General features: G+C 37.3%; 2 protein-coding genes across 2 annotated transcripts; both read right to left on the bottom strand.

The window, feature by feature from the left end:
- Positions 1–2,650: 2,650 nt before the first annotated feature.
- LOC109155332 lies at positions 2,651–3,601 on the bottom strand. The gene has a single exon (XM_019303017.1). The coding sequence runs from the start codon at positions 3,599–3,601 to the stop codon at positions 2,651–2,653; it is 951 nt and encodes a 316-aa protein (XP_019158562.1).
- A 14,005-nt stretch (positions 3,602–17,606) lies between these two features.
- LOC109155395 lies at positions 17,607–26,064 on the bottom strand. The gene is made up of 9 exons (XM_019303093.1): positions 24,911–26,064; positions 22,950–23,591; positions 22,809–22,874; positions 21,589–22,077; positions 21,410–21,472; positions 20,108–20,272; positions 19,394–19,610; positions 18,867–19,199; positions 17,607–18,116 (listed from the first exon to the last, which is right to left on the bottom strand). The coding sequence occupies exons 1-9, from the start codon at positions 25,952–25,954 to the stop codon at positions 17,995–17,997; spliced, it is 3,141 nt and encodes a 1,046-aa protein (XP_019158638.1). The 5' UTR covers positions 25,955–26,064; the 3' UTR covers positions 17,607–17,994.
- Between the last annotated feature and the right edge of the window lie 1,609 nt (positions 26,065–27,673).

Below are 27,673 nucleotides of genomic sequence, written 5' to 3'. Positions count from 1 at the left end.
GGGTAATTGGTTAAATGATTAATTGGTTTTAGGGATCGTAACACGGGGTGTTACATGAAGGAAAACAAGCAACGTGAATGTTGCCAAGCCAGTAGAACAACCACCGGAGCCAGAGCGTGGGTTTCTACTCGTAGTGCTCGAATGACATTGCTGACGGAGCTCTTCGTCGAAGGTCGCCGGAGATAGCCGCTGTTGGAGGGTTATCGCGGAGCTATGTTTCTGTCTTTTGCAGGTCGCCGGAGATCGCCGCTGCTAGAGGGTTATCGCGAAGCTCTGTTTCTGTCTTTGACAAATTTTTTTTTTCCTTTCGCAGAAGCCGCCGGTGGCTAGAGCTTTCCACCGCATCGCAAATCGTTGAGGTTTTCGGCTGCTGCGTAGTGTTTTTACACTTGCTCGTCTCTGTTTCTCTACTGCTTGGAGGTCGATGCTGCTGAGCCTTTCCCTCCTAGTGACGCCGTTGTGCAATGGACCGGAGCTCACAGGAAAAACAAAAGGACCAAAGGGGAGAGAGGATGGCAAATGGGATCCGGGATGGTGGAGGAAGAGTTATTGCCACTTTCTTTAGAGAAAAAAGGATACAAGTTACTCCGTAACATTTACTCTCCACCCACACATGACTTTGCCTTGAAAACGTCGCACTTTCCTCTACTCTCTTTCTTTTAAAACATACCCACTTTAAGTTTGATGGAGACAATACATGACCATGATCACAGATATAATATTATATATGTATCCGCCAGTGCTGCGTAACTGAAGGTGGAAGATAACAAAGGTTGTAAAATGGTCATAAAATGCAAATTCAACCATCTGCTTTTATTTAAGCCACATGGAGATGTGATATGTGGTTAGATTGATGGTGACAACACACACAGCAAGCACCCACCATTTCTGAGGCTAACCTTATCCCTGCAAATATCTCCCACTCTCAAAAATGGGTCCCACTTCCACATCATCCCATTTGCAAATCATCTACTATTCACACCACATCTCTGTAAATCTAATCTATTTTGAAAAGTGGACCCCCAAACAATAAAATAAATAAAGAAAACAAACAAAAAGTACATATATAAAATAAAAAATTAAAAAAAAAAGGTATAAAGCTGCTGCCGCTGCTGCTGTGGCAGCAGCTTTGTACGATGCAAATGGTTTGCCAATTTGCATTACTTTTTTTTTTTTTTTGAAAACAAACGACCAATGCATTAAACCGAATCTAAACGAAGAGAATTACAAATGATAGGAGCAGGATTCGTGAACTACTCCGAGCAATCAGACAAAGAAACAGACTGCCTAGCTAACAAGTTGGCCGTCTGATTCGCAGATCGCTTAATAAAATTTAAACTACAATGAGCAAAACCACTCATTAAGTTTTTGATATCAGATAAAACTAAATGAAACGAAGAATCTCCAATCTCAGAGTTACAGCCCTGGACAACCTGTAAGGAATCGGATTCGATGATGACATTATCAACATTAAGGGATTTCAGCCAGGATAATGACTCGCGAATCGCCACTGCTTCAGCTTCTTTAGATGAGAGCAATCCTCTCCAGTAAGCACCCTTTACAGCCCTGAATTGTCCGTGATCATCCCTTAAAACACAACCAAAACCCAGGCAACCTTCGTTGACATTTATGGCAGCGTCCACATTGAACTTCATGAACCCACGTCTGGGCTTTTTCCACCGGTCAATTGGCGCGTCAGTTCTCTGTATATGTTAATGCTCTGTGATCGCTGCTGTCCAAGCTTTGAGATAATCCTGAGATCTTGTAACCAATCTGCTGGGCTGTTCGATGGGTTGACTTCTCCAGACAATATTGTTCCTCAGATTCCACACATTCCAGCAAACCATGGAGAAAATGCAGAACTGGTCTTCGGATAAGGTGTTCAGTGCGTTGTTCAACCAAGTCACGAAGTTATCTGAATTAGATTGGAGAGAGCTGAAATGTAGAAGATTCCAGCAGGTCTTTGCATATGAACAATCCTTGAGGATATGGAGGATGGACTCACTACAGCTACTGCACAGATTGCATTGGTCTTCACAGTGGATGTGCCTCTGTCGTAATCTATCCTTGGTAGGAAGGCATGAGATGCAAGCTTGCCATAAGAAAGTCTTGACCTTAGGGGGAATCTTACAGCTCCAGATTCTGCTCCAATACATAATATCTTCTGTTCTCAGCTCCCCACCAATGGCCTTGTAGCAAATTTTAACCGAGAATTTGCCATTGTCCTCAGGGCCCCAGATAATTTTATCCTGGACGTTCTGGTTGGAAAGAGGGATCTTCATAATCAAATCTGCATCTCTAGTGGTGAAAATCTCCCGAATGATATTTTCATCCCACACCTTGGTGTTTGGATCAATGAGGTCTTCCACTTTAGAGTTTTCCATGAGAGGATAGGGGAAGGACATAACTCTAGGATTGTTGATGTCCGGCAGCCAGTTATCTCCCCAAATACTAGTGTTAGACCCGTTGCCAATTCTCCATCTTGAATGTTTTCGGATTATCTCCTGAGTTGCCATCAAACTACTCCAAATGAAGGACGGATTGGCACCTAACTTAGCATCAATAAAAGAAGAGTTAGGAAAATATTTCGCCTTAAAGACTCTTGAGACCAGTGACTTTGGATCAATAGTTAGTCTCCATGCTTGTTTGCTTAGAAGAGAAAGATTAAAGCCATGAAGATCCCGGAAGCCGAGGCCTCCCCATTTTTTTGGTGTACATAGAGCTTCCAAGTTTTCCAGATGATGCCTTTGCAGTTGTTACCGCCCCCTTTCCACCAATAAGAATTCATAGTAGTCTCCACTTCTTGGATCAGACCTTTTGGTAATAAGAAAACCCTCATGGCATAGGACGGAAGAGCTTGAAGGACAGATTTCAGAAGTATCTCTCTCCCGGCTTTAGATATGAACCTGTGATTCCATCCCTGGATACGGCTAACAATTCGATTTTTGATGAATTTCAGAATTTCAGTCTTGTTTCTGCCTATTATCATTGGGAGCCCCAAATAGTTTCCATTATTACCACTATGATGAATGCCCAAGATGTTGCTAAGCTGATCTCTCACAGGATTAGGCGTATTTTTGCTGAAAGCCAGAGAGGATTTGGTTAAATTTATGCTTTGACCGGAAGCCTTCTCATAATATTTTAGAAGCTGCTTCAAGTTTGTTGCTTCCTCCACCGATGCCTTGAAAAAGATGAAGCTGTCATCGGCAAAAAATAAGTGACTAATAGGAGGAGCATTTCTGGCCACTGTGAAACCATGTATTTTTCCTCTGCTCTCGTAATCCCTGATCATGGCACTGAATCCCTCCGCAACCAAAATAAACAGGTATGGCGAGATTGGATCACCATGTCGTAGACCTCTTTGAGGTGTGATAGGTCCTATCTCCTGCCCCTTGTTCAACACAAAATAGCTTAAGGTTGAGACACATTCCATGATAAGATTTACCCATCTTACATCAAAACCCAATCTGATCATAATATTACGCAGTAGGGGCCACTCTAGTCTGTCATAAGCCTTGCTAATATCCAGCTTAAGGGCAGCTAAACCATTATTCCCCTGAGACTTACGTTTCATATAATGCTGCATCTCAAACGCAATCATGATATTGTCGGTGATTTGCCTGCCTGGGAAAAAGCACCTTGATTCTCAGAAATAAGATCAACCAGCAAGCCTTTAAGCCTATTTGCCAGTGCCTTAGCAAGGCTTTTGTAGGCAACAGAACATAAGGCAATTGGTCTAAGATCGGCCATCGTTTCAGGGGTGGATTTTTTAGGAATCAACACAATTTGGGTGATGTTTATGTTCTTAGGGAGCTTTCCAGTGATCAGAAATTCATTACAAAAATCCACCAAACTAACACATAAAATATCCCAATAAGATTGGAAAAAACCCGGATTAAAACCGTCAAACCCCGGGCTCTTATCCGGGTGCATGCTAAACACAGCCTTTTTAATTTCAGAGGTGGTAAATCTCTTTAACAACATAATGTTATTAGCAGCAGTAATCTTAGCATTTAAGCAATTCAACACAGGCTCACAATTACCAACTTCCGAGGTGAAAATATTCGAAAAGGAATCCCTTACCAGAGAGTCTAACCCGGGGCCTTGAGGAATCCAGTTGCCCTGCTGGTCACGAAGTCTGAGAATCTCATTATTCCTCCTTCTTTGATTCACCGCATTGTGGAAGAATTTGGTGTCGTTGTCACCTCCTTTGAGCCAAAAGAGCTTAACCCTCTGTTTCCAAAACTGGTTTTGTCTATCCACAATACAAAGCAATTGTGACTGAACTGCTGCAAAGTCTCGAATACTATTGCTATCTGTTCTTGGTCTGAGAACCTCCAGTCTCCTCTTAAGATTGTCGATCTAAGGTTTCATATTCTTGTTCTGATCCTTGCCCCATTTCCAGATCTCATTGCTGCAAAATTCGATTCTGGAGCTTAGTTGAAGACCCTGAGAGTTTGACCAGCTTTGATGGACTATTTCTCTGCACCGCGCTTCCTTCAACCGATAATTTGCAAACTTAAAGCACCTGCGTTTCCTTGTTATCGAAGCTGGAACCGCCCAAATAGCGGTTGGAATATGGTCACTAGAAAGTGCTTCGAAAGACTCTGCAATAGCACCTTCGAACAAATCTAGCCAAGAGTTGTTAACCAGAATACGTTCGAGTTTCTCCCTAATCCAGTGAGGAGACCCTCTACCTTTTTCCCATGTGAATTGATAGCCCCTGAAGTGATAATCTCTCAACCCACTGAAGTTAATCGCATCATTGAAGCCTTGCATGAGCCACTGAGGTTGAAACGCACCACCAATTTTCTCTTCTGGATCGCGGATGTCGTTGAAATCTCCCATGAGAATCCAAGGGAGGGATGAAGCTTGAGAGAGCTGCTTGAGAAGGTTCCAAGTAATTTTCCTCATGTGTCTTTTAGGATTTCCATAGAAGCCAGTATAACGCCAAGTGGAAGACACATTACATATCTTGATTGTGTTGTTGATGAAATTGGCGGAACTGTCCAGAATTTTAATCTCCAAAACCTTATTCCAAAGTAAAGCAAGGCCACCACTTTGGCCCATGCTATCCACAGAGGCCATATTATCAAAATTCAACTTAATCCTTATCTCGTCCATATGCACCAAATCGAGCTTTGTTTCCATTAAAAATAAAAGGACCGGCTTTTTGGAGTGGACCATGTCCACAAGGACTTGAACCGTCGTGGGGTTGCCAAGCCCTCGACAGTTCCATGCTATAAAACTCATTGTGGTAGGCGGGCCTGCATCGCAGGTCCCGCCTCTAACAAGTTTTTTGAGAGCTCTGAATCATCTTCCGAGGTGAGCATGTTCACGACTTGTATATGTTCACACAACTCCGGCCCTTTTCTTTTCTTCCTCTGGTCAGGCCCAAAAAACAAAGAGTCAGAATGCCCCATGTATAATGGGCTTTTAGTAATGGACTGGGTAGCTGGATCATAACTTTCAAAATTAACTGTTGGGGAGAAGTGGGAAATCTTGTTGACAGGTGTGATAGCATGTCCTAGCACCGTCGATTGACTTTGAGAGCGTGCTCCAGCTGTTGTGTAAGCAGAATTAAATGCATTGTGCTTTTCATGGCTGGCATCCGTTGACTGCGCCTGCGTGGTAGTACTATGGGTATTACCCGGTGGGAAAAGACCTTCACCACATTCCTTTTGTCCACTGGGTACCTCGTACCTAGGAATCTCCGTCTGCTGGTATTCAGGGTTGGTATTGGCCGGCGCGTAACTTTCCGGCATGGTTCTCTGTTCAGGACGTTGGGAGAGAAGCCATCTATCCGCTTGGGAGTTTTGTCGCCTGCTTACAGCTCGAAGTTCGGGGCCATAAGCTCTGGTCGTTACCACCTCAGTAGAGTCAAACTCTTTATTGCAGAAGTTCTCGCTATGTCCGATCAGCCCACAGTAGAAACAAAAAGTTGGAAGCCTCTCATACTTACATTCTAAGCTTAGAACTTCCCCCGCTGCATTCTTTATTTTTATCTTTTGGCGGAGAGTCTTTGAGGTGTTTATTCGGACTCTCAGTCTTATAAATTCGATCCAGATTCCATCGTAGTTGGCTAGATCTGCCTTCACAAACTCCCCCAGTTGAGAGCCTATGAATTCTGCCATTCTGAGGTTAACCAAACGTTTGGGTATTTTGTGGATTTGAACCCAAAACTCAGCTTTGGAGAGATCCACATCAAAAGGTGACTCGTTATCCTGGATTTGAAGCAGATTGAGGAGGCGTTGATCGAAGGACCATGGTCCTTCATTGAGGACCCTTCGAACATCCTTTTCGTGGAAGAATTGGAACATGAAAAGGTTGGTTGATATCTCCTTTGCCATCATTCCTTTGACGGGCCGCTAGACGGTTGCCATTGTTTCCTTCAGAAAGTTAAACTTCACTGCTTTGTCCGTCAACAAAGTTCCCACCAAAGTGAAAACTCCATCATCATGTGTATTCCAGGCTTCATTGTCTTCAAAAGGCATGTCAACCTCCACTTCATCTTGGATGCTTAACGATTCATAATGTGACTCCAGTGGTTCATTTCCTCTGCTGCTTGACGCCATGATCTTAGAGGCCAAATGCGGGGTATCGGAAAGCGCAGGGGAATGGCAGAAACAGGGACGTTTTTTGGTGCAGTGACTCAGGCTTAACTTACTCAGATATCCTGGTCTTTGAATTTTATGACACGAAAACCAGCTGTCATCATTCAAAGCCATAAAGAAGGTAGGTAGAAATCTCATAAATGATCAGAACCCAGGCATTAACACCAGGAGAGCTTGTAAAGATACAAGAGAAAAGGGCTTGTTAACTAGAACAAGAGGAAGGGGCTCCAGAGGAGAGGGGAAATCGTTTCAACCGTGTGTATAAGCATTACTTGCAAATTGGCAATCCAAGTAAGCAATAAAAATAAAATATAAATAGCATATTATTCCACCTCATTTTACCACATCACTTTGCCAATGGGTTCTTTGCAGGGATGTGGTTAGCCTGATTTCCCCCCTTTTGCTTTTGTTTTTTTTTTTTTTTTTGTTTTTTTTTTTTGTATTTTCTTCTTTTCTGTTTCATAGTTTTCTGATTTTTTTTTGTTTCGTTTTTTTTTTTTTTTCAGTTTCTTCTTTTCACTTTATTTTGCTTTTCAATATTTTAATAATAATAACTATAATAATAATAACAATAATAGTAATAACAATAATTAATAACATTAACTCACCAAAAAAAATTAATAACATTAATTATTATTGTTATTGCTCCCGACTTTCTCAAACTCGGCGTAACTTTAACGCGATTCAAAATGATGTACTTTCAAGATCAACGTTTTAGCAGGGTAAAAAGAGATCTTGGTAATATCCCGCAGCAGGAACAATCGTAACAATTAATCCGTAAACCTTCTCGATTTAAATGAAATTTAAACACAAGAAATTCTGGACAGATTCTGTCTTCACTTTACCTCAAAATTTGACCTTTCTACAGTTATATTCAAGCTTTGAAGTCTTCATTAAAGTGTAGCTCTGTAAGTTATCTTTCCAACGACGCGTAGATCACCTCAATCGGATCAACGTAGACCGAGATATGAACAAAATACTAAACATTGGTCAATTGTTACAGGATGCATGCTTTGACAATTTTCTTCCATTCCAAGACTCGTAATGCTTCCTAGACTTGTTCCCCTCCTTTCCATGCCATTAATTAATGTGTGCTTGAATAAAACCACTATCTTGAACAAAAATATAAAAATTTTGTTATGACTAAACTTAGACAATAAAATTTCTAAGCTGCCTACGTACTCCCATGAAGGAGATCAAGTCAAACGTAGTTCAAATGATTTTTCTTTTAAAGTGGAGCCGTTCACAGTTTAGACTCATGTGGGCTAGGAACGTCTATGACTTGGGCCCACCCATAGACAAACGAGATGCATTAGCAGTTTAACCACGTACTGCATTTTTAGTGGATATCATTTATCAAGTAGTCTCGTTTACTCAATAGGGCAAACTTGCGCATCATTTTCATTAACCAAGTTGTACATGCCCCCTGCAACCGAGATCTCATCATGTCAATTAATGTGGAATGAAGACGGCACCTCATCTTGGGTTGGTGTCGCTCCATAACCTGAATCAAGGTCTTCTTCTTTTCCTTCTTGCACACGGGTGTATATAATGGTCTTTGGCTGGACCTTCAAGATTTCGCTGCATGAAACATGGACATCAACTTCTCGTCTTATACGAGAGGGAACTATACTTCTAAGCCTTTTTGAAGACTCTATTTCAATAGAAGTGTTGGTGTGTTCTTTTAAAACTCGAGAAGCTCCGAGTCTGTCATGTATGGACTTCCTCTTAGCAGGTTTGGGATTTGACCCGAGCCTATGAAAGGCTGACCGTCGTGGTTCTACCTCGCCAATCCTATCAAAGACTGATTGCCTCTTGTGGTGTTCCTCCTCATCGGTAGACGTTATGCAATTACTTGCGGCCCTGTTTATGAAGATTCGCACTGGTTTAGGGGGCACATAGCCTAATCCTTTACGTTCATTCGGCCCTTGCTGATTTGACTTGCCTTTACCGCCGGCTTCTGGGATAAGCTTCCCCAACTTCTGCGGCTCCTTGGGATTTGATAAACATTATTTTTAGTGTTATTTTATATAATCTTTTTATAGTTTATTTGCAATAATTAAATAATATATATTTTTATTTATTATTATTTTTAATAGCTTTATTAATTTTGTTCAATTTTAGAATAGTTTTATTAAATTTGTTTAGTATTTGAATTTTGTCAGTCTAAATAATTCTTTGGTCTTAATTTATTAATAATAATATTAACTTTAGTAGTACATGTTCAGTAGGAGTTTAATAAATGTAGATTAGTTATATATGGTCTCTAATAAGGTTATTATTATTATTATTATTATTATTATTATTATATTAAGAATCGCAGACTTCTTCTCCGTCAATGGCTACGATCCGAGTGAGGCGGTGAGCAGTAGAGTTTCCGATGATCAAGCAATTTTAGAGAGAAATTACGGAAGAATTTGGTTAAGAAATCAATATAAATAGATGGTGAATTCAAGGAAAGAAGAATCAGTTCTTTTTGACCCCGGATCAATTCCGGAGGTGAGAAAAGAAGAGAGCAATTCAGATTGTATGCCGCAGCTTCTTCGATTGCCCCATCCAAATTTTGATAGCAGCAGCAATTAATTCCCACCTTGGTGCGTCAAATTTATTCCGGCAGCTTCGGAATTGCCATAAGATTTCTTTTGACTTCGACAGCTCCGTAATTGGCATAAGAATTCCTCTTTTATTTTTCATTCTTACTCTTGCCTTTGTTTATTCTTTTTCTCTATTTAGCATTGAAATTGTCTCCAGATTATTGCATTTGTTTGTTCTTTTTTTTTCTTCAATTCCCTAAGTGCACACTGTTTTAATTCTTCTTTACCCTTTATAATATTTGATTGTTTTAATTAGTGTTGAGAGATGAAGCATTGTGATTTAATTATTATTGCAAAGTTTATAATAGTACACTCTAGTTTTTTTTCTGGTAACATGAACAATACACTATGGAAGTTTTGCAGTCGTTATGTTTTTAATATATGTTTTCAATTCAATTATGTTTTATCTTACGCTTTGAACTATGATTCGCATTTAAGTTATTTTAATATTTGATATTTGCTTTGAGCACTTTAAATTATCAAGCTCCTAATTTTAATTTGATATTATTCCATTTCGTTGTTATTATCTTTCCGGCCTATATTTTCTACTTGCAGTCTCATTTGGTTAAGTACATTTTGACTCTAAATTAGCTTTGAACCGTTAATTTGTCAAGTTTAGTTGTTAAATTGCATCGTATAATTTCCTGTGGGTTCGACCCTTGCCTTTGCACACTATCACTACACTGACTCGTGCACTTGCGAGGACTTATTTAAAATTGTCCAACAGGATTGTAGCCAGCTTTAGCTAGAAGTTTATAAGCATTGGGGTCAAAGCCATTAATGCGCTTAACATGCAACATTTCATATATTCCACCCCGAGCATCGTTATCTTTGGTTTCTTCTCCAAGCGGTTTGGCTGGGGGAGCTTTCAATGGTTCAATTCTTGTAAGCGGGAAAACAAGTTCCTTATTGCAATGAGCTTGGTCTACGACTTGTTTGCCTTTCCACTTTGGATCGGGAGGTGTGTCAACATCGCTTTGGTCAGCCTCCTCTACAACTTGTTTCTTCAAGTAAAACTTTGCATCTGCGAAGTATGATTCTGCTTCGATGAAGGGAGTTTCATTAGCGACTACCTTTTCTATCACCCCATCTTTTTCAAACATGAGGAATTGGTGCTAGGATGAGGGGACAACTCCATTCTCATGTATCCAAGGGCGGCCCAGCAGCAAGTTGTAAAATGTCCTTGCATCTATCACATAGCATAGTGTACTTGAGTTTAGCGTTCCGATCCTGAGGTCGAGTCTGATGGTACCCAGTGCTCTTTGTCCGCCTTGATTAAATCCTTGAATCATTAAGCGGCTTTGAGAGAGCTCATCGGTGGAGATGCCAAGTTCTTTCATAGCTCGGAGTGACAGAATGTTCACAGCCGATCCTTGGTCAATTAAGATCCTTTTGATTTTTTGCTCATGGGTATAGCCTTCTACAAACAATGGACGATTATGTGGTATACCGCCAAGCAATAGATCTTCATCTTTGAAAATTATCTCTGTAGTGTGAGACGCGGCTTTGCGAGTTTGGACCTCGTTGCTTCCTTCAATCAAGGGGAATGAAAATTCTCCCACTTCAACATGTTCTTCATTGGTATTCAAACAAGTTCCAAGAATGTCTGTTCTACTTAGGAGAAACCTCTTTGGCGTGTATCGAGCTAGGGTAACTGGTGCCCATGGCTTGTTGGGAAGTCCTTTCTTCTTCGAGTCATGGACGGGGTCCCTTGCCAACTTCTTCTCAACCCATTGCTTTGTCATTTTCTTTAATGGTCTAATATGACTAGCAGGATCAACTTGTAATGGTTTTAAATGCTGGATGCCAGCATGCTTTACTCTAAATGGAAGTGTGCATTTTTGTTGCTTGCCCCCATTATTCTCCTCATCTTCTATAAGTAATGGAGCAAACCTCCCACATGAAATTTGGTTTGTGCTTGCGCTAGTATCCGCAAGCTCTATCTTTCCATCACGAGCAAGCCCCATCACTTTATCCTTAAAGACGAAGCATTTTTCAATCGGGTATCCGAGGAGACGATGATACTTGAAATAGTTGAGGTCATCCACCCTAGAAGCTTCTTCGGGGCGCTTCATCTCAGGCAATTCAATTAATTTGAGTTTCAGCAACTCGTCAAACATAGGAGAAACGTCAGAATCCAAGAATGGATATTGTTTCTCCTGCCACTCTTCAACAATTTTTTTTCTAGCTCCCCTTGATGGGCCAGGGAATGATCTTTGCTTGGGCTTCTCAGCCACTCTGGTGAAAACCCGCGTTGGTCCTGTCATCACGTTCATCGTCTCTTTCTTCTCTTGCTTTGGAAATAACTTACTCCATTTGTTGACATCTTGGTTTGTAGGTGCCTTTGATGAGCTGGGCTTACTTGACATGTTTAGTTCCCCATTGGCTTCAATACTCAATTCCATGTCATGAGCACGACTGGATAATTCTTCAAATGTTCTAGGCTTGATTCCCTGCAAGATGTAAGAGAACTCAAAGTGCATGCCTTGGATACACATTTCAATTGCGGAACTTTGAGATATCCTCTCTTTACAGTTGAGGCACAACTCCCTCCGTCTCTCGATGAAAGCGCCTGCACGTTCACCCTTCCATTGGCGGGTGGTGGTGAGTTCCAAGAAGCTGACAGTCCTCCTTGTGCTGTAGAAGCGTGTTAAGAACTCGCGCTCCATATCGTTCCAACTGTCAACGCAACCATGCTCCAAGTCGGTGTACCAATCAAAGGCAGTGCCCTTTAGAGAGCGAATGAATTGCTTGACGAGGAGATCTCCGTATGTTCCTGCATCATTACAGGTTTCAATGAAGTGGGCGATGTGTTGCCTTGGGTTGCCTTTTCCATCAAACTGCTGGAACTTGGGAGGTTGATAGCCCAGCGGCATCTTCATTTCTTCAATCCTCTGAGTATAGGGCTTAGTGTAAGCATATGAAGATGGTCCTCCCTCGAGCTTCCCCTTGATCGCTCCCATGATATACTCATTCAACTGCTCAACGGGTATCATGCCCTCAGAAATTGGAATACTCTTCTCGGCAGGTGGTGGACGAGAGATTGTCTCTTCCATTCCTGGCCTACTTTGATGGCGCGGTGACTCGACATCAATCTCATCTCCTTGGGTTTGAGGCTGCTTCCTGGAAGCTCGACTTGTTTCGCCGTTACTTCCGCTTTCAACCTTTTCGCTGAGCTCATTGATCCGCCTTTCTTGGTTATGCATGAGTGCAGCTATCCCCTCGAGAGATTTAGTGATGTTTGTGAGTTGTTCCCCCACCAAAGCTGCGTTCGTTTTCATAGCGGGCATGATTGTGTATATGTGATTCCATTCCGGTGAGGTTCTCCGCAGAAGTGATAACTGTGATGAACTTCCACTGCTCGGTGTTTTATTCGAGGGAATAGGGCTCGCAGGACTCTTGTTGCTAGGAGCTCCTTTACTTGTAGGATTCTTGTTGTTGGGAGCTCCTTCGCTTGAATGATTCTTGTTGCTGGGAGCTCCTTCGCTTGAAGGATTCTTGTCGCCAACAGCTTCCATTGTAGCAGATGACCCCTTGTTACGTATAGCTCTTCGTGGCATGGTGGAGCTTCTGTCAATCCTTCAGACGATGTGGCGAGCGATGTCCTGGGCCCCGTGCAGCTGCACTCCTAGGTTCCTCACTCGACTCCGAGTCATTGCTCCTTCCACATTTTGGTTATCACCAGAACCGGGCACAAATGATGCCTTGGAGCAGGTAGCTTGAGCGTAGGTCATCTTGGAGGAGGGATTTCTTGATGCCATTTTTGGATTCCTTCCGTAAAGAGCCCGTGAATCAATAGTGAAGAGATGAGAGGCAGAGTTGTCCCATTGGGCGTGCCAAAATCTGTAAACACAAAAAAGTAAACTTTGTATATATTCCACAAAATTTCTTGTACAGTGTATGTATAATTCAATATGCAGGTACAAAATCTCTGTCTAGTCCTCTGATTCTTCACTGACGTTATCTATTGAAGTGCCTCCGGGATTCAAATAGCGTAGCCTCCGGGATTCAATTGGCGCGTGCCTCCGGGATTCAAGTGGCGTAGCTTCCGGGATTCAATTGGCGTGACTTTCAACAGCGAACGTCAAGAATTTAGAAATAATCACACCTGCAAAGTTTCAAAACACATGCAATGGATTCAAGCTGCCTTAAGGTCCTCAAATGCTTTCAAAAGACTTCAAGATCTTCGAGATAATCGATTCTGCAAAGCTCCAAAGTACCTGCAATGGATTCAAATTGCCTGCAAAATCAACAAAAATGCCTTCAAATCTTCAAGCGTTCTTCAATACCTTCAAGCTCTTCAAATGCTCTCAATTCCTCAAGTCTTCAAGTTGCTCAATGCCTTTAAGCTCTCAAGCCTTCAAGTTCTTCAAGCTTTCAAGTTCTTCCAGCTTTCAAGTGTGTTTTTTGAATGAAAATGAAGGCTCTATTTATAGTTGTAGGCCTAACCAAAATCCCTCAACAAACTCCCATTTTAATTAATTAATTAATTAATTAATTATTCTAGAAAATGAACATTGCCCAAAATCAAGTCTAGGTTCATTATTCTATCATCTAATTCAAATTCAAATAAAATTATAATTATTTAATTCAAATATAATAAAATTATATTATATTTAAATTATAATTATAATTCAAATTCAAATATGAAGTGGGTTTGGGCCAATTAATTAATTAATTCAATGGCCCAAAATTAAATTTAATTGGACTAATTAAATCAATTTAATTTCTATGATCCAATTAATTAAATTGGCCCAATAATTAATCTCAACGTCGGTCCAATAACAATTTTATCAGACCACTTGTTGGGTTCAAATTTCCTGTGTCTACAGTAACCACTTTATCCCCCTCAATTGTTTTTGAAGTGGTTATTTTTCCCCCTCTCCGTTAAGTAACTGTTAGGGCTGTTTAATATGAGGGTAAAAATGATATTTCACTTATTATTATTATTATTATTGTTATTATTATTATTATTATTATTATTAAAGGACGACCCCACCCAACGCCCTAATATACTGCAGTACTCCATGCCTAAAATGCAAAGTTATATTGCAAACCAATTCATTAATAATAATAATAATAATAATAATAATAATAATAATAATAATAATAATAATAATAATAATAATAATAATAAGTGAAATGTCATTTTTACCCTTATATTTAACATCCCTAACACTTATTTAATGGAGAGGGGGGAAAATAGCCACTTAAAAAAATAATTGAGAGAGATAAAGTGGTTACATAAACAACACAGGGGGAAAATATGCTATTAGTAAACAACACAGGGAGAAAAAGTGTCATTTTCTCTAAAAAAAATTATCACATCAACCAAATCATTAACTAGAGCTCGTAATTCTTCCATGCAATTTTTGAGAGTTTTAATTAATTAAGAAAGATTGTGATTAATAAAAATATAATAACATAAATTAGGAGGTCTCACGGTCTTAAGAATGTGTAATTGTTTGGAAAAAGTGTCAAATAGGCCACTAAACTTTTACACATTGTGCAATTGAATCATTGAACAAAAAAAAGTATACAATTAGGCTATTAAAAACTCAAAAATTGTGTAAATAACTTTTTTACAGATTACTTCTAAGTTTCTTTTAAATATGATGTCATGTCAACTTATATATAAAAAATTATTTTAATTATTATTTTTAAAAATTAAAAGAATTTATTTTTTAAAAATTTCAGTAGAAGGTAGAGACAGACATAACTGCCTCCACCTTCGTCTATCGAGGGACGCCGCCATAGCTTCCTCCTCCTTCGTCTGTTCTGGATGTCCCTTCATTTACACTGCTCATTTTCAAGACGTCCCTTCATTCAGGGCCGTATTTTAAATTTTGGTGGCCCTGTTCTAGTAAATAAATGTGGCCCTACCAAAATCACAATTTTTAAAATTAATACATGTAAGTTTCGAACCTTTGACCTCCAAGTTAAAATACAACAAATACACATTCTTACCATCTCTTCATAGAACCTTTTAAGTTTAATTAAAAACTTTTAATTTTTATTTATAAACTAGCTAGGTAAAAATTAAATATTGGACCTTTAAAATTTGTGGCCCCTCTAAAGTTGGGGGCCCTGTGCGGTAGCCCAGCTTGCACAGCCTAAAATCCGGCCCTGCCTTCATTTTGTTGACAGAATTATCTTTCTGATACCTCAATATAAGGTGTCCATCTGAGCTATTAGTTACTGAATGTATCTATTATTGAATGAACCTGATTTAGATATTTTTTAGTTAATTAATCCATATTACCCTCTTTGTGAGATTAATTAGGGCAATAAGTTACAGCACTTAAAGGTGCAGATTCTGCTCGTGCTGCTGCTCCGGTCATTTCAGGCATGCAATACTGTTGAAAAATCTGTTGAATTCTCATATCAAGAACATGCAAGTGCAACTAAAATAATAATTAAAATAATTTTTTATATATAACATTATAACATCATATTTAAGGAAAACTTAAAGTAACCTGTAAAAAATGATATTTTCACAACTTTTGAATTTTTAATGGTCCAATTGTACACTTTTTTAGTTCGATGCTTCATTTGCAGAATTTGTAAAAGTTCAGTGGCCTATTTGACATTTTTTCCTATTTGTTTTAAGCATTTATTTGTTGCGGTCAATGAGATCCTAGGAGGATTCATAGGTTCAAGTACCCTTATCTTAATGGTTGATATGATTTCTTTAATTTTGCTTTTGATTTTCCTTGCTTGTCTTTGGTATTGATTAGTATTTTATTTTAATTGATTAATTTCTCGATCATATAACTATGACTAGATATAGAAGAATAACAATTAGTACTAATACTTGTAGTATATGTGGGATACAACACTCGTCACTCAATCTTCTATATTCAAATGATCGGTACACTTTCCCAGACAATTTTATATAGTTGCAAATTGGATATGAATGCCATTCCAATAACTTTGGATTTGGCTATAATAATCCTCAAGTCCGGCCATAAGCATATTCATTCATCTAAACTTCCCTTTGATGAAGTACAAGAATGTTCATAGCTTTCGATATGGAGTGTATATTATTTAATGATACTAATGAGAGTATGGACAATTAGACTAATTGCTGTTGACGAACCAAAAAAAAAAAGACTAATTGCTGTTGAACAATATTTTGGATATTATATATTTCAAAGAAAAATACAATTCTAATCCCTAAATTATTATTGCTTAATTATTTTAAAATTTCATAATAGCCACAAGTTAAAAAAGAAATCGCAGTTGCCAATACATAGTTGCAGAGGGACCAAAATTGCACATATGTATTTCCATTGAGGAACAATATAATTTTGTAATTGATAATTATCAAGGGCTAAAACAGACAAAGAGGAACGAATAGCGGACAAAAATTGCATTTTACCCTATATTTTAGTTTAAATGGATTGTTTAGTATTCATTATTCATTAACTAGTATCTTACCCAACAATTATAATATGGTGAATTAAGGAGAAATTAGAAAAATGAAAAATCATTATAGAAGTGTATAAAAAAAATTATAATTATATAGTATATTAAAGTTTTACAAATTTTTATAAATGTTAAATAATGTTTTATGTGAAATTCATTTGGGTGCTCTCCTTATCACAAATCAAAATTCTCAAACAATTTAGGTTGATAACTGTTAAAATAGCAACATGTAATTGTCTGTGACTGTGGTTGAATACTAGTCTTTTCAAAAAGATGTCTATTTGAGAAAGTAATTATTGACCTTGAATCTTGTTAGTGCATAAGAGACGATTAGAAAGAATTGTCCTCTTTAAAATTTAAAAGGCAATCTGTGTTGGAAAAAATAGCATAAACTGGCATTTCAAGTATTGTGTTAGTGCCAAAATTTTATTACCAATTTTCATCCACGACTATTGTGTTAGTGTCAAAATTCATCACATCGGTCATCCCTCCGTTTAAAACATGTCGAAATTTAAAATTTTTAAAGGTACTTTCGTCCTTTAATTTTCAACTTAAGATCCCAATTTAAGAATGAATAAAGAGATTTAAGCCCTATGATCAATTCCAATTCACAATCTCCTCCTCATCCTACTTTAATTTGAGGAAGAGAACTGCGAATTGAGATCGATCTTATAGCTTAAATTCTTTTATTCATTCTCAAATTGAGATCTTAATTTGAAAAAGACTAAAAATAGCCTTCATAATTTCATAAATATTTCGACATGTCTTAAACAAAGGGATAACCTCCGTGATGAATTTTGACACTAAACAATAGTCATAGATGATAATTGATAGTAAAACAATAATTGAATTAAACATGTGGACCAAAAATGTCATTTTGTTAATACTCGTAGGACCAAAATTGGTATTTGCTCTTAACTAAATACTCAACAACACTCATAATTTGACTAATGAATGTAGAAAATATATATTGAACAAAAAATGGTATCTTTAATTTTGAAATATACGGAGTAGTTTTTTGTTTTTTTTAATCAAATACTCCTATTTCTTGCCATATGGGCGACTATTTGATTCAACCTAGACGTCAAGAATATTAAATTACATATAGTGAAAATGAATGACAAAAAAATTGGGGCTATATATATCTTACTAATATTAATTGCTGCATGTGAAACATCCATAAAGCTGAACTGTTAAGGGTCTAAGATCATCAATCTTTGATCTGTAGATTTTCAGCACCCTTAAAAGCCACACTCTTCAATTATCTCACTTGAACCAGTCCACTGTTTGCAACACTACTATCCCAGAAACCTTGTTTCTGATATGAAGACACAAGCAAACGATTTTGACAGGGTTTTTCACCATCCGTAACTCAAATGTGGCAACTCGGGAGGATCATGGCTTACAAGATTTGCCCAGAGGTTGGCGAGTGTGAGAAAGTAGTGCTCTCCATTCCAGATAACAAGCTTCATACCTAATCCTGAGAGTTACCAAATTAAGGAAAGAGTTAGAAGACGAAGGTAAAGGAATAACCTCCCCGCTCCCAATCACCAATGAACCCATCTATTTTTTTGTGTAAAATTAAATTCGATTACCATTGTAGCCTTACCAAGAGCAGTGGATATAGTGATATAGAACATCCATCCTTTTAACCATAAAATTAATGCCCGCACGGGCTTAACTCACTGGTTCAATAGGTAGTAATTGAGAGAAGAGACCAAGGTTCGAAACTCGGCGGCAATGTGGGAATTATGCTCAAAGTGAGTAGATCCCTAGTGCACACCGGCATTTGGCCCTGTCAGATGAGCCACTAAGTTACCGTCATTTACATCCTCTCACATGCTCTGGTGAGCCGGAGTGTTGGGGGCCCTTGGGGTTGGGGATTAAACCTTTTGGGAGAAGAATAAAATAAACTAACTACAATAATCACCCCCAAAAATGTCAATCAGAATCAATGACCAAAGAAAATAGTAACTAATGTGGTAATTATAGTCTATTTTTATGCAATAGTTTTGGTAATAAGTTGCCTCTTCATGCCTACATCAATCCACCTAATTCACTTATCTTCTGTCTCTATTGCCTGCTATCTATGCTTATCAGAGACGCAGTTAATCATTATAGATCACAACCATGCCCATTGCTAATACCATCTTACAATCCCAGTGGCATAATGCCCAGAACACAACAGAATTCTCCAGAATGGAAAGTTTTGGAGTCTGAGTTTGCTTACCATGTATCACTTCTGAAGTAAGGAGTGACAATCGACAAATTTCTTTCTGACTGGAAATATGGTTTTGAAGGGAAAATGCATCAAGATCACAAATAGACTTGATTTTGTCCAGACATGATCCAACAGTACTGGTACTTTCCATATCTGAAATGCTTGAGATAGCTTGCGCAAGTCCTGACATAGACCATAGAGCAAGGCATTCATCTAGAAGAGAGCAGATGCCATTGAAATCAGCATGATTTAGCCAGGTCCATGGTCGGTAAAGCTTGACTGAAGCTCCAAGCACTACAACCACCTTGTAAATCTCACCAAGTCCCAGAATGTATTTTCTTCCTGTTATTAATGTAATGATTCTAGTAAGACACTAAATCAAAGGAAGCCCTAAAAAGCACTTTGGTAGACTCCCAAAAAGAGAATTTAACAATTAAGTCCAATAAGGAGTTCCCAGTAGTCACTGCTACTGTCATTCTTTTCTCAGTTTCTGCATATATATGAAATTATGAAAACGAATTTAGTGGAGGTGAAACCTCTGCTGCTGGAGAATACATGACTTTGAGCATCTTTATCCAGTATCTGCTTCCAAAGCCAGGTACCATGCTGCAACTCTTGATTACAAACAGAGATAATCTTGTACCATATGGAAACATAAATTAGTTGTTCCTCAGCTGATGCAAATGTCAAAAGCTTCAGCATTATGCTAGCATGACTGATAAGTTCAATTGCTGAATTAAGATCATTTTCCATCTGTTTTTCAATAAGAAACAGAAAAAAAAATAAGCTAGAAACAAATAAATTATTTCAACTGTTGAAGTACATGATTAAGCAACACCGAATTGCTTGAGTTTATCCTAGCCTTTTAAGCTTTCACAGAAACAAACATGCAGGAACCAAATAGCATTATATGTTCCGTAAAATTATATACTATTGGAAATAAAAAAAATTGGAATAACAGCACTAAATCATATGGATACGACTCAGAAAGTTAAATGTCTTAGTTGCTTGATAAGCAAAGGCCAGCAGCATCCAAACCACTAAAATAATTCTTTTAATGAGTACAAGCACAAGCCAAAATAGAGTTGGAAAATGTTCGGCTTATATGTTAGGCCATAAAAACTCAAGACCCATAGGCCAAGAAACATAGTCCATCTGTTGCATCTTTTAATTCATTCCATTAGGAAGGTAAGCACAAGCTTTTCAGATACGTATATGAGTTCATGAAAACTAATAGTTATAGAACATACTTGTGATAGTCTCCTTGATAAGTTATATTCTGATTCAAGCACTTGAAATTTGGGTTCCTTAAGAACCTCAATAAATTCATGAAAACAAGTCTTCCAGGATGGACGCCCCTCTAAATCGTCTCCTTCACATAAAGAACTTCCATGGTCTAATTCCTTACAAGCACCCTAACAATTGAAAGAAATAATGATATGAAAATGACACAAACAGTTGCCTTTTTACACAAATAGATGGATAAATAGCCCAATAATATAAGAAAATTTATGAATTATGACCCAAAAAAGCTATCTCAGTGATTTTCTTGCCTTATTACTAGATAAATAATATTACGAATTTCTTATTCCCATATATAGAAGATATAGCTGTAACATCCCAAAACAACAAGATAAGCAAAGCTTAGTGGAGAAAATTACACAGAAACTTTTCTTATTTGAAGAAAACTTTGGGGAATTTAACATTATAAGACATTTTGCAATTGTCAAAACTTTATTCTTTGATTTTGTTTTCAATGGGCATAATTATTCAAGAAGACTATTACGTTTTGCAAATTAAAAAATATAGAAGGCTAACAGTCCTTTCAAGATAATACCAAACAGCTAAAATTCTATGGTTTTACTAATAGAATGGGATCTAGTGAATAAGACATGTATAACTATTAATCTATTATATAAATAAGACATGTGCAAACTGTACATTTGCCAAAAGTTTCCCAAAATCCTTAATAGGGTGTTTGGTTGCAAGCAAGGAATTAGGGGGGAAAGGAATTGTAATTCCGTGGAAAAAGAATAAAGTGGGAATTTAAATTACATTGTTTGGTAAGCCGGATAGAATGATTGGGAAATGGGAATTGAAAGGGAAGAAGTGAATAAATACAAAAATGTCATTGTTGTATAATATAATAATAAGGGTAAAATAGTAATTTGCCATGGAATTGCAATTCCTAGGGGGGCACCCGAGGAATTGCAATTCCATGGTTGGAGAGAATTGCAAGTTGCAACCAAACCAGGGAATTGTAATTCCATGGAGTTTGGTAGGAATGGAATTGCAATTCCATCCTACTAAATCTTTTGGTGCAAACACATGAATTTAAAATTTCTGCCAACTATGCTTGTAAGTTTTTAGGAAACTTTTATGAAATTGTTTCATAGGGCATCAGGAGGTATGTTTATATTTAACCTCAACTAAGGTTTCCTTCATTATCCCAATTTCATTGGATGGTTTGCTGGGATTTAAGCAGCAGCATACAAGTTCCATTGATGCAATAACTTTTCGAGACTGCAAAGGGGGAAAGAAGATAAATGAACCTTGATTTCCTCATAAAGAGCTATTCCTTTAGCATCCTCTCCTGTTGTAATACTTTGATCTCTCTGAAAAATATAGCAGATATACATAACTTGATACCCATATAAACCTTGTTGATGAGGTTTCTATACATATCGGCAACTAATAATTTAACACCAAATCATTTAGCAGCAATACCAACCTTGAGATCCCCAAAATGATATTTACTATAAAGGCACAACTCCTTTTTAAGTTCTGAATAGAAATCCACATAATTATCCAGCTTTCTTGTGGAGGAACAGCTTGGAAGTGGATCTCCATGACCAAAAACAGATGTCTCCTCGTCAGCTCTTCTTTGAGTTATGGAACTTTTATAATCCCATGACTTATCACCAAATGCATCTTCATTTTTCACTAAATTAGAACTGGCATCTGAATCAGGGGGTTCTACAACATCAGAAGGGTTTTGTGATGAGCTGATAGAAGAAGTCTGCTCTCCTTGGCTGTACAAACTTGATATAACATCATTGATTGAAATGACAGGCTTAGTTTTTTTATCACTTTTTGGAAAAGAAGTTGGACTATGCATAAAGCAATCGTCAATTGTAGCAGAGTCATCAGGTTCCAGTTCTTCATCGCCAAAGATAGACAAGGGCAGTGCTCCTTTACAATTAGGCCCTGATGTGTTTACCTGAACAGTGATCAATTAGGTACTTAGAAAAATAAAAAACGTGGCTGAAGAACTATGTTCATCACACAAATAAATTAAAGATTCCATAACTTTTCTTGGTAGATAATGCAGTTCACTGTTTAATTCTTTACCAGTTGTCCTAGTTCATCTAACTTCAGAAACAGCAATAATTTATTTTTATTCATAGTACAGGCAACTCAATAAATGTGCATTCAAAGATAGCAAATGATTCTTACAATTAATGTAACTGAATACCAGAGGTGATGAAGCAAAAGTTAAATAAATTTCTCTATTTTGCCAGTAGGGAGAACTTTTGAGGAAATGATATTTAGCTCAAGTGTTGTGAATGTAACACACCCAACTGAAAAGTGAAATTATAAAATCTTTCAAGACAGCTTCAGTACACTAGTACACAATGGAAAAATTAGCAAAGAAACCACAAGATCTTTATTATATCATGTTTGAAGACATATTATAAATAATAGTAGAGAACTTAAGAAGGTAATTTTTCAACTGAACATTAACAAGAAAATAGCAAATATATAACTATACTATATTAATTACATGAATCTTGAAAAAAAAAAAAAAAAAAAAAGGACAATAAAACACAGATGTAAAGCATAGTAGCTGTGTCAGGAAAGCTAACTACACAATAAAAAATGCTTAACAAAGAGATTGCAGTCACATCAGTTATATTTGGAAAAAAAAAAAAAAAACATAAATTTAAAAACCTGATATTTGCCACCAGACTTCGCAGCTTCAAGTTCATGAAAAAGATCAGTTTCCTTCAGCTCTCCCTACAATGAAAAAATTAATTTGAGAAACATCTACAGAGACTTCAGATAATGACAAATTGTAAAACATAAATATACCACTTGCTTTGATCCACTGTCTGATAATGCAGCAGTAAATTCTCCAAAGTCTTCATTGGTTTCAACACCATTTTGAGCACAAGTACTTGGATTATTATTGCTTTCGACCTCATTTTCATGGGTAATGTCAGAAGTCCCATTTGCAGTTGCAAACAAATCTATTGATCCATTTGATAAAGTAAATAAATCAATCGAGCCATTAGCACTCTCAGAATACCCAGATAAATTGGCCTTCAAGTCACCAGTATCATGTGCTTCAGTTTCAGCTTTTACTGACGCATTTGACATGGCAGAACCATCAGAACAAGATGAGAACGCATTCATGCCACCATGTGCCTCAAGGTCAGTTCCATTTGACATAGAAAATAGGTCAATGGAATGATTTGAAACATTCCCAAGCCCATATGAGTATGCCAAAATGTTGCTAGTACCATGACCCTTTAACTCAGATTGGACCGATCCATTTGAACCATTATGAATCCCAATTGAGTATACCTTCATATCACCTGTATAGTGTGCCTGAGAATCAGTCTCCACTGATCCATTGGACATAGGAAAGAAATCAATTAGTCTATCTGAACCATTGCCAAAACCTGCCACGTATGCCTTTGTCTCCTGAATTTCTTGTGCTGTTGAGCCAGCCTTCAATAGACAAGATAATTTTGTTAGTGAACCAAAAGTCATGCTCTTTGCAGCAAATACAAGATATTTGTGAAATAGCAAGATGTTGCATTTTCACAATTAAAAAAACATTTTCACAAAAAAAGATTCCTCATGGATGAAATTTAACGTGAAAGGAAAGTTTATTTGCAACCTACTTTCTTTCACAAAGATCTAATATGATAAAAGGTGCTTTAAAAAATTGATACATGTGATAGGCGGAGACATCGAACCTAAGATTCCATACATAAAATCTCAAGTTGATACCAATGGACTAGGTCATTGGTAAAAGACATTATTTTAGACAACAATAAAAATTAAGATGATTACTATTCATGAATAAGGAGATTGTTATTTTTGAAATTAATCTAAGTATCTTTTTTTATTTATACAAGTTTTTTAGATTCCAATCCTTTATTTTGAATTAACATACGCAATTTAGTGTTGCTTCAATAATTCAATTATGCATCATTTTAGAAGATTATTTTATTCAAAGTTTAATTAACGAGTATAAGAATAATCAAATTTTTTAATATATTTAATTTTCCTTACTTTTAATTTATTCACCTTTATAGTATATTAATTAAAAATGAGGGTGTGATACTGTGATATTCTTTTTCATGAATAAAATAAATAAATGCTAGCATGCTACATACTGTTATATTTGAAGTAAATAAATTTGGTTATTACAAAAAAATTTATCTTCTTTGAGTAATTATATTTTTTTATAACTAAATAAATTGAGCAAAATAAATAAATAAATAAATTCGTTAGATTGAATTCCTTCTCAAAGATTCATAAATAGATTCAATATAGACCAACTCGAGGCGACATATATAAAATTCAAAATTTTAGATATGCTAAAAATTAAAGCTACCCGAACTTTAAATACTTCACCATGTACCTTCACCTCTTATAAGGTTTTATATAGACTCCTACAGAATCTAAAATAAGTCTGATGAGACTCTATAAGTCTGAAACTCTATTAAAATCTATAAAGAGTCTTGAATGAATACACCCCTTTAGTCCTCCAGTCTTTGTAATGCCAATGATTCTGGTGAAATGAGCAATGGCAGACCCACATATTAAAATCAAACCCTCAAATTTAAGAAAAAGGAAGCAACAATCTAAGCTAAAATAAAGGTTACCAATTATAGCATATAGCATAGCATCAGAAATATGAGATTCAAAGGACTGTAATTTGGAAATAGAATATCTGAATTTCCACACATGAATAATCAAATTCATTTGCAGAAAAGCATAGCAGAATCAATAAGAAAATAGAAATACCAACCCTTTACCTTATTGTTTGTGCCTTCATCCCTTGCTTCAATACATGCATCCTTGAACTCCCATCCATCATCATCATCATCATCATCATCATCATCATATTCACCATCACCCTTTTTGCTACCAGATTTTTCAAATACACCCACAGCATTCGAATTTGAGTTCAAACCACTGAAACTTGAATTCGAAGTATTCGAGGCGGATCCAAATCCACCAAAATCAAAATCCCAATCAAAAGTCGGACGTGATGCAGTTATATCGGAACTTAAACCATCTGTCTTCGAACCAAGCGCTGTAACACTCTCTATCCGCTCAATGTGATCACTCAAGCTTGTTATAGCAACACTCTTATGTGAAGTAATTCCAGTCTGGTTAGAGAGCAAATTTTTCAAATCCGGACTCGATCCTATAGAACTTGATTCAACTGCTTGGGATTTCGATTCAGACTTAGTTACGTTCCAATCAAAACTTTGCGTCGTAGCTAAATCCTTCTTCAGGTCCAAATTGGAGCTCAGATTACCAGACTCGCCAGCATATGAAGAGGGATTTCCCGATTGGAACTGCGGATTCTGATTGTAAAAGTTCGCAAAAAAGCCGTTCGATATAATACTCGAATCCGTATTCGATCCATTGCTCAGTTTCTTAGCTTCTTCCTTTGCATTTTGAGCTTCGACATGAGCATATTTCTCTTCCTTACCAGGTTTCTCCTCATCTTCTGCTTCTCCAAATAACGAAAGCGGCAAAGCGCCTCGGGGTTTCACCCACTGTACAATTCTAGACGATTCAATTTGGCTGGTCGGCGGTTCGATTGACCGAGTTGATTGATCCGGATGCTGAGATCCATGATTGGAGAAGACAGCAAACGGGTCGAGCTGTGTGGGTTGAGAGGGTCCATTGGAGGGATCCGATCCTCTCGAGTAATCCAAAAATTCGCCCCATTCATCGTCTTCTTCATTGTTGCCAGCAGCGATGGTGGTGGGAGTTGGGTTTGGGGCGTTGATTGGGTAAGACGCGGAAGTGAAGTCTCCAAAGCTCTCATCAAAATTCCCCGCCATTATCGAAGGATGACCGAGAAATAACTTTCAGATTCCCACCTTCACTCCACCGCACATCGGTCCAGCGTTCATCTGAAACTACTTTTCTGAAGCGCAAATTAGAGGACGCCACCGACCAGGCGAACTTAATAAACGGATGCTTTTTCATTATTTTCTTTTAACCACTTCCCCACTTTACAATATAGTATATGTTATATATTGAGTTAATACCCAAAATCGTCCTCGACTATACTGGTTTTTCTCAATTTCGTCCTAAACAACTTTGGTGACCTAATATCGTCCCAGACTTTTGTGACTCGCTCAATTTAGTCCTAGACTTTTGTGTTTTTGCTCAATTTAGTCCCTCATTTGTTATTCTGTCCATTTGGTGTTAAATAAATACACAATTCAGTAATTTTAATATTGGCATCTCTTTACTCATAGACATGTGAACTGCGAAATCCTTTTTTTTTTACGAATTACTCCTAAAACTGCGAATATAAAATTTGATTTGCAGGTACGGGAGTAATTCTGGGTGTAATTCGTACAAGAAAGAGGAATTTCGCACTTCACAAGTTGAAAGTAAAGAGAGATCAATATTGACATTACTGAATTGTCCCTTTATTTAACACCAATTTGACGAAATAACAAATGGAGGACTAAATTGAGCGAAACACAAAAGTCTGGGACGATATTAGGTCACCAAAGTCGTTTAGGACGAAATTGAGAAAAACCACTATAGTCGAGGACGATTTTGGGTATTAACTCGTTATATATTTCACAATTATATTCAGTCCAAAAAAATCAATGTATTCATCACCAAAATTTGATATAAACCATTTAAAATGATAATAGAGGTAACATTACACTATATAGTAAATAATTAAAAAACTAAATACAGAATAAATAATTTCAAGATGTGTACATTGAGAAAATTAGTAAATATTAATAATTCATATAAATAAATAAATCATATATCTACATTCAAAAAAAAAATAAATCATATATCTAGGGATGCAATTCTACCAGCATCCAATGGGTTTCCCGCATTTTCGTCCTTACGAATTTTAAAATACCCGCACAATTGGGTAATGGGTGCGGGTATGGGAGAATTTTGTATACTCGCGCGGGTATAGGGGCGAGTGCGGGGAGGTCGTCCTGCACCCGCACCCGCACTTATATATATTGTTATTAGTATTCATTTATTATAAGAAAAATTGTAAAAAATGTCCCCCTATAATATGTCAATTATCAATGTCACTCATGAATTATGAGTGGTGTAAATGTTGCCCCTCAATTATCAAAACGGTGCACATATAGCCCCTCCCGTAACGGACATGTAGTTCTCCGTTAGTGTACGATACCGTTAAGTCGGAGTAAATATGTAATTTAGTTGTTTTTTCCCTCCCTCGATTCGGAGTAAATTATTTTAACAATATAATTTTCGATGCACACCCGATTAGTGACGCGGAAAGTTTTACCATTTTCTTTCCACAACACCTTTTTTGTGAAGGTGTCGTGGAAAGTGCTACTTGTATTCCCAATTTTGTACTAGTGGGAAGCGATAGGATCAAGCATACCTCCAATCATAGTTGATACCTCCATTGTATTTCTTTGTGAATAACATGGTATTCTGTTGTGGCTAGTATTAGTGTGTTGATGTCCAAATGGTATTAGCAACTTCTACAGAGTAACAATGTCTTCCACTTAATCTCCGGACAATATAAATGATATATTTCA

Source organism: Ipomoea nil, unplaced genomic scaffold (genome assembly GCF_001879475.1).
Source record: "Ipomoea nil cultivar Tokyo-kokei standard unplaced genomic scaffold, Asagao_1.1 scaffold2701, whole genome shotgun sequence".
Classification (NCBI taxonomy): domain Eukaryota; kingdom Viridiplantae; phylum Streptophyta; class Magnoliopsida; order Solanales; family Convolvulaceae; genus Ipomoea; species Ipomoea nil.
This window is presented reverse-complemented; position numbering and strand designations above follow the sequence as displayed.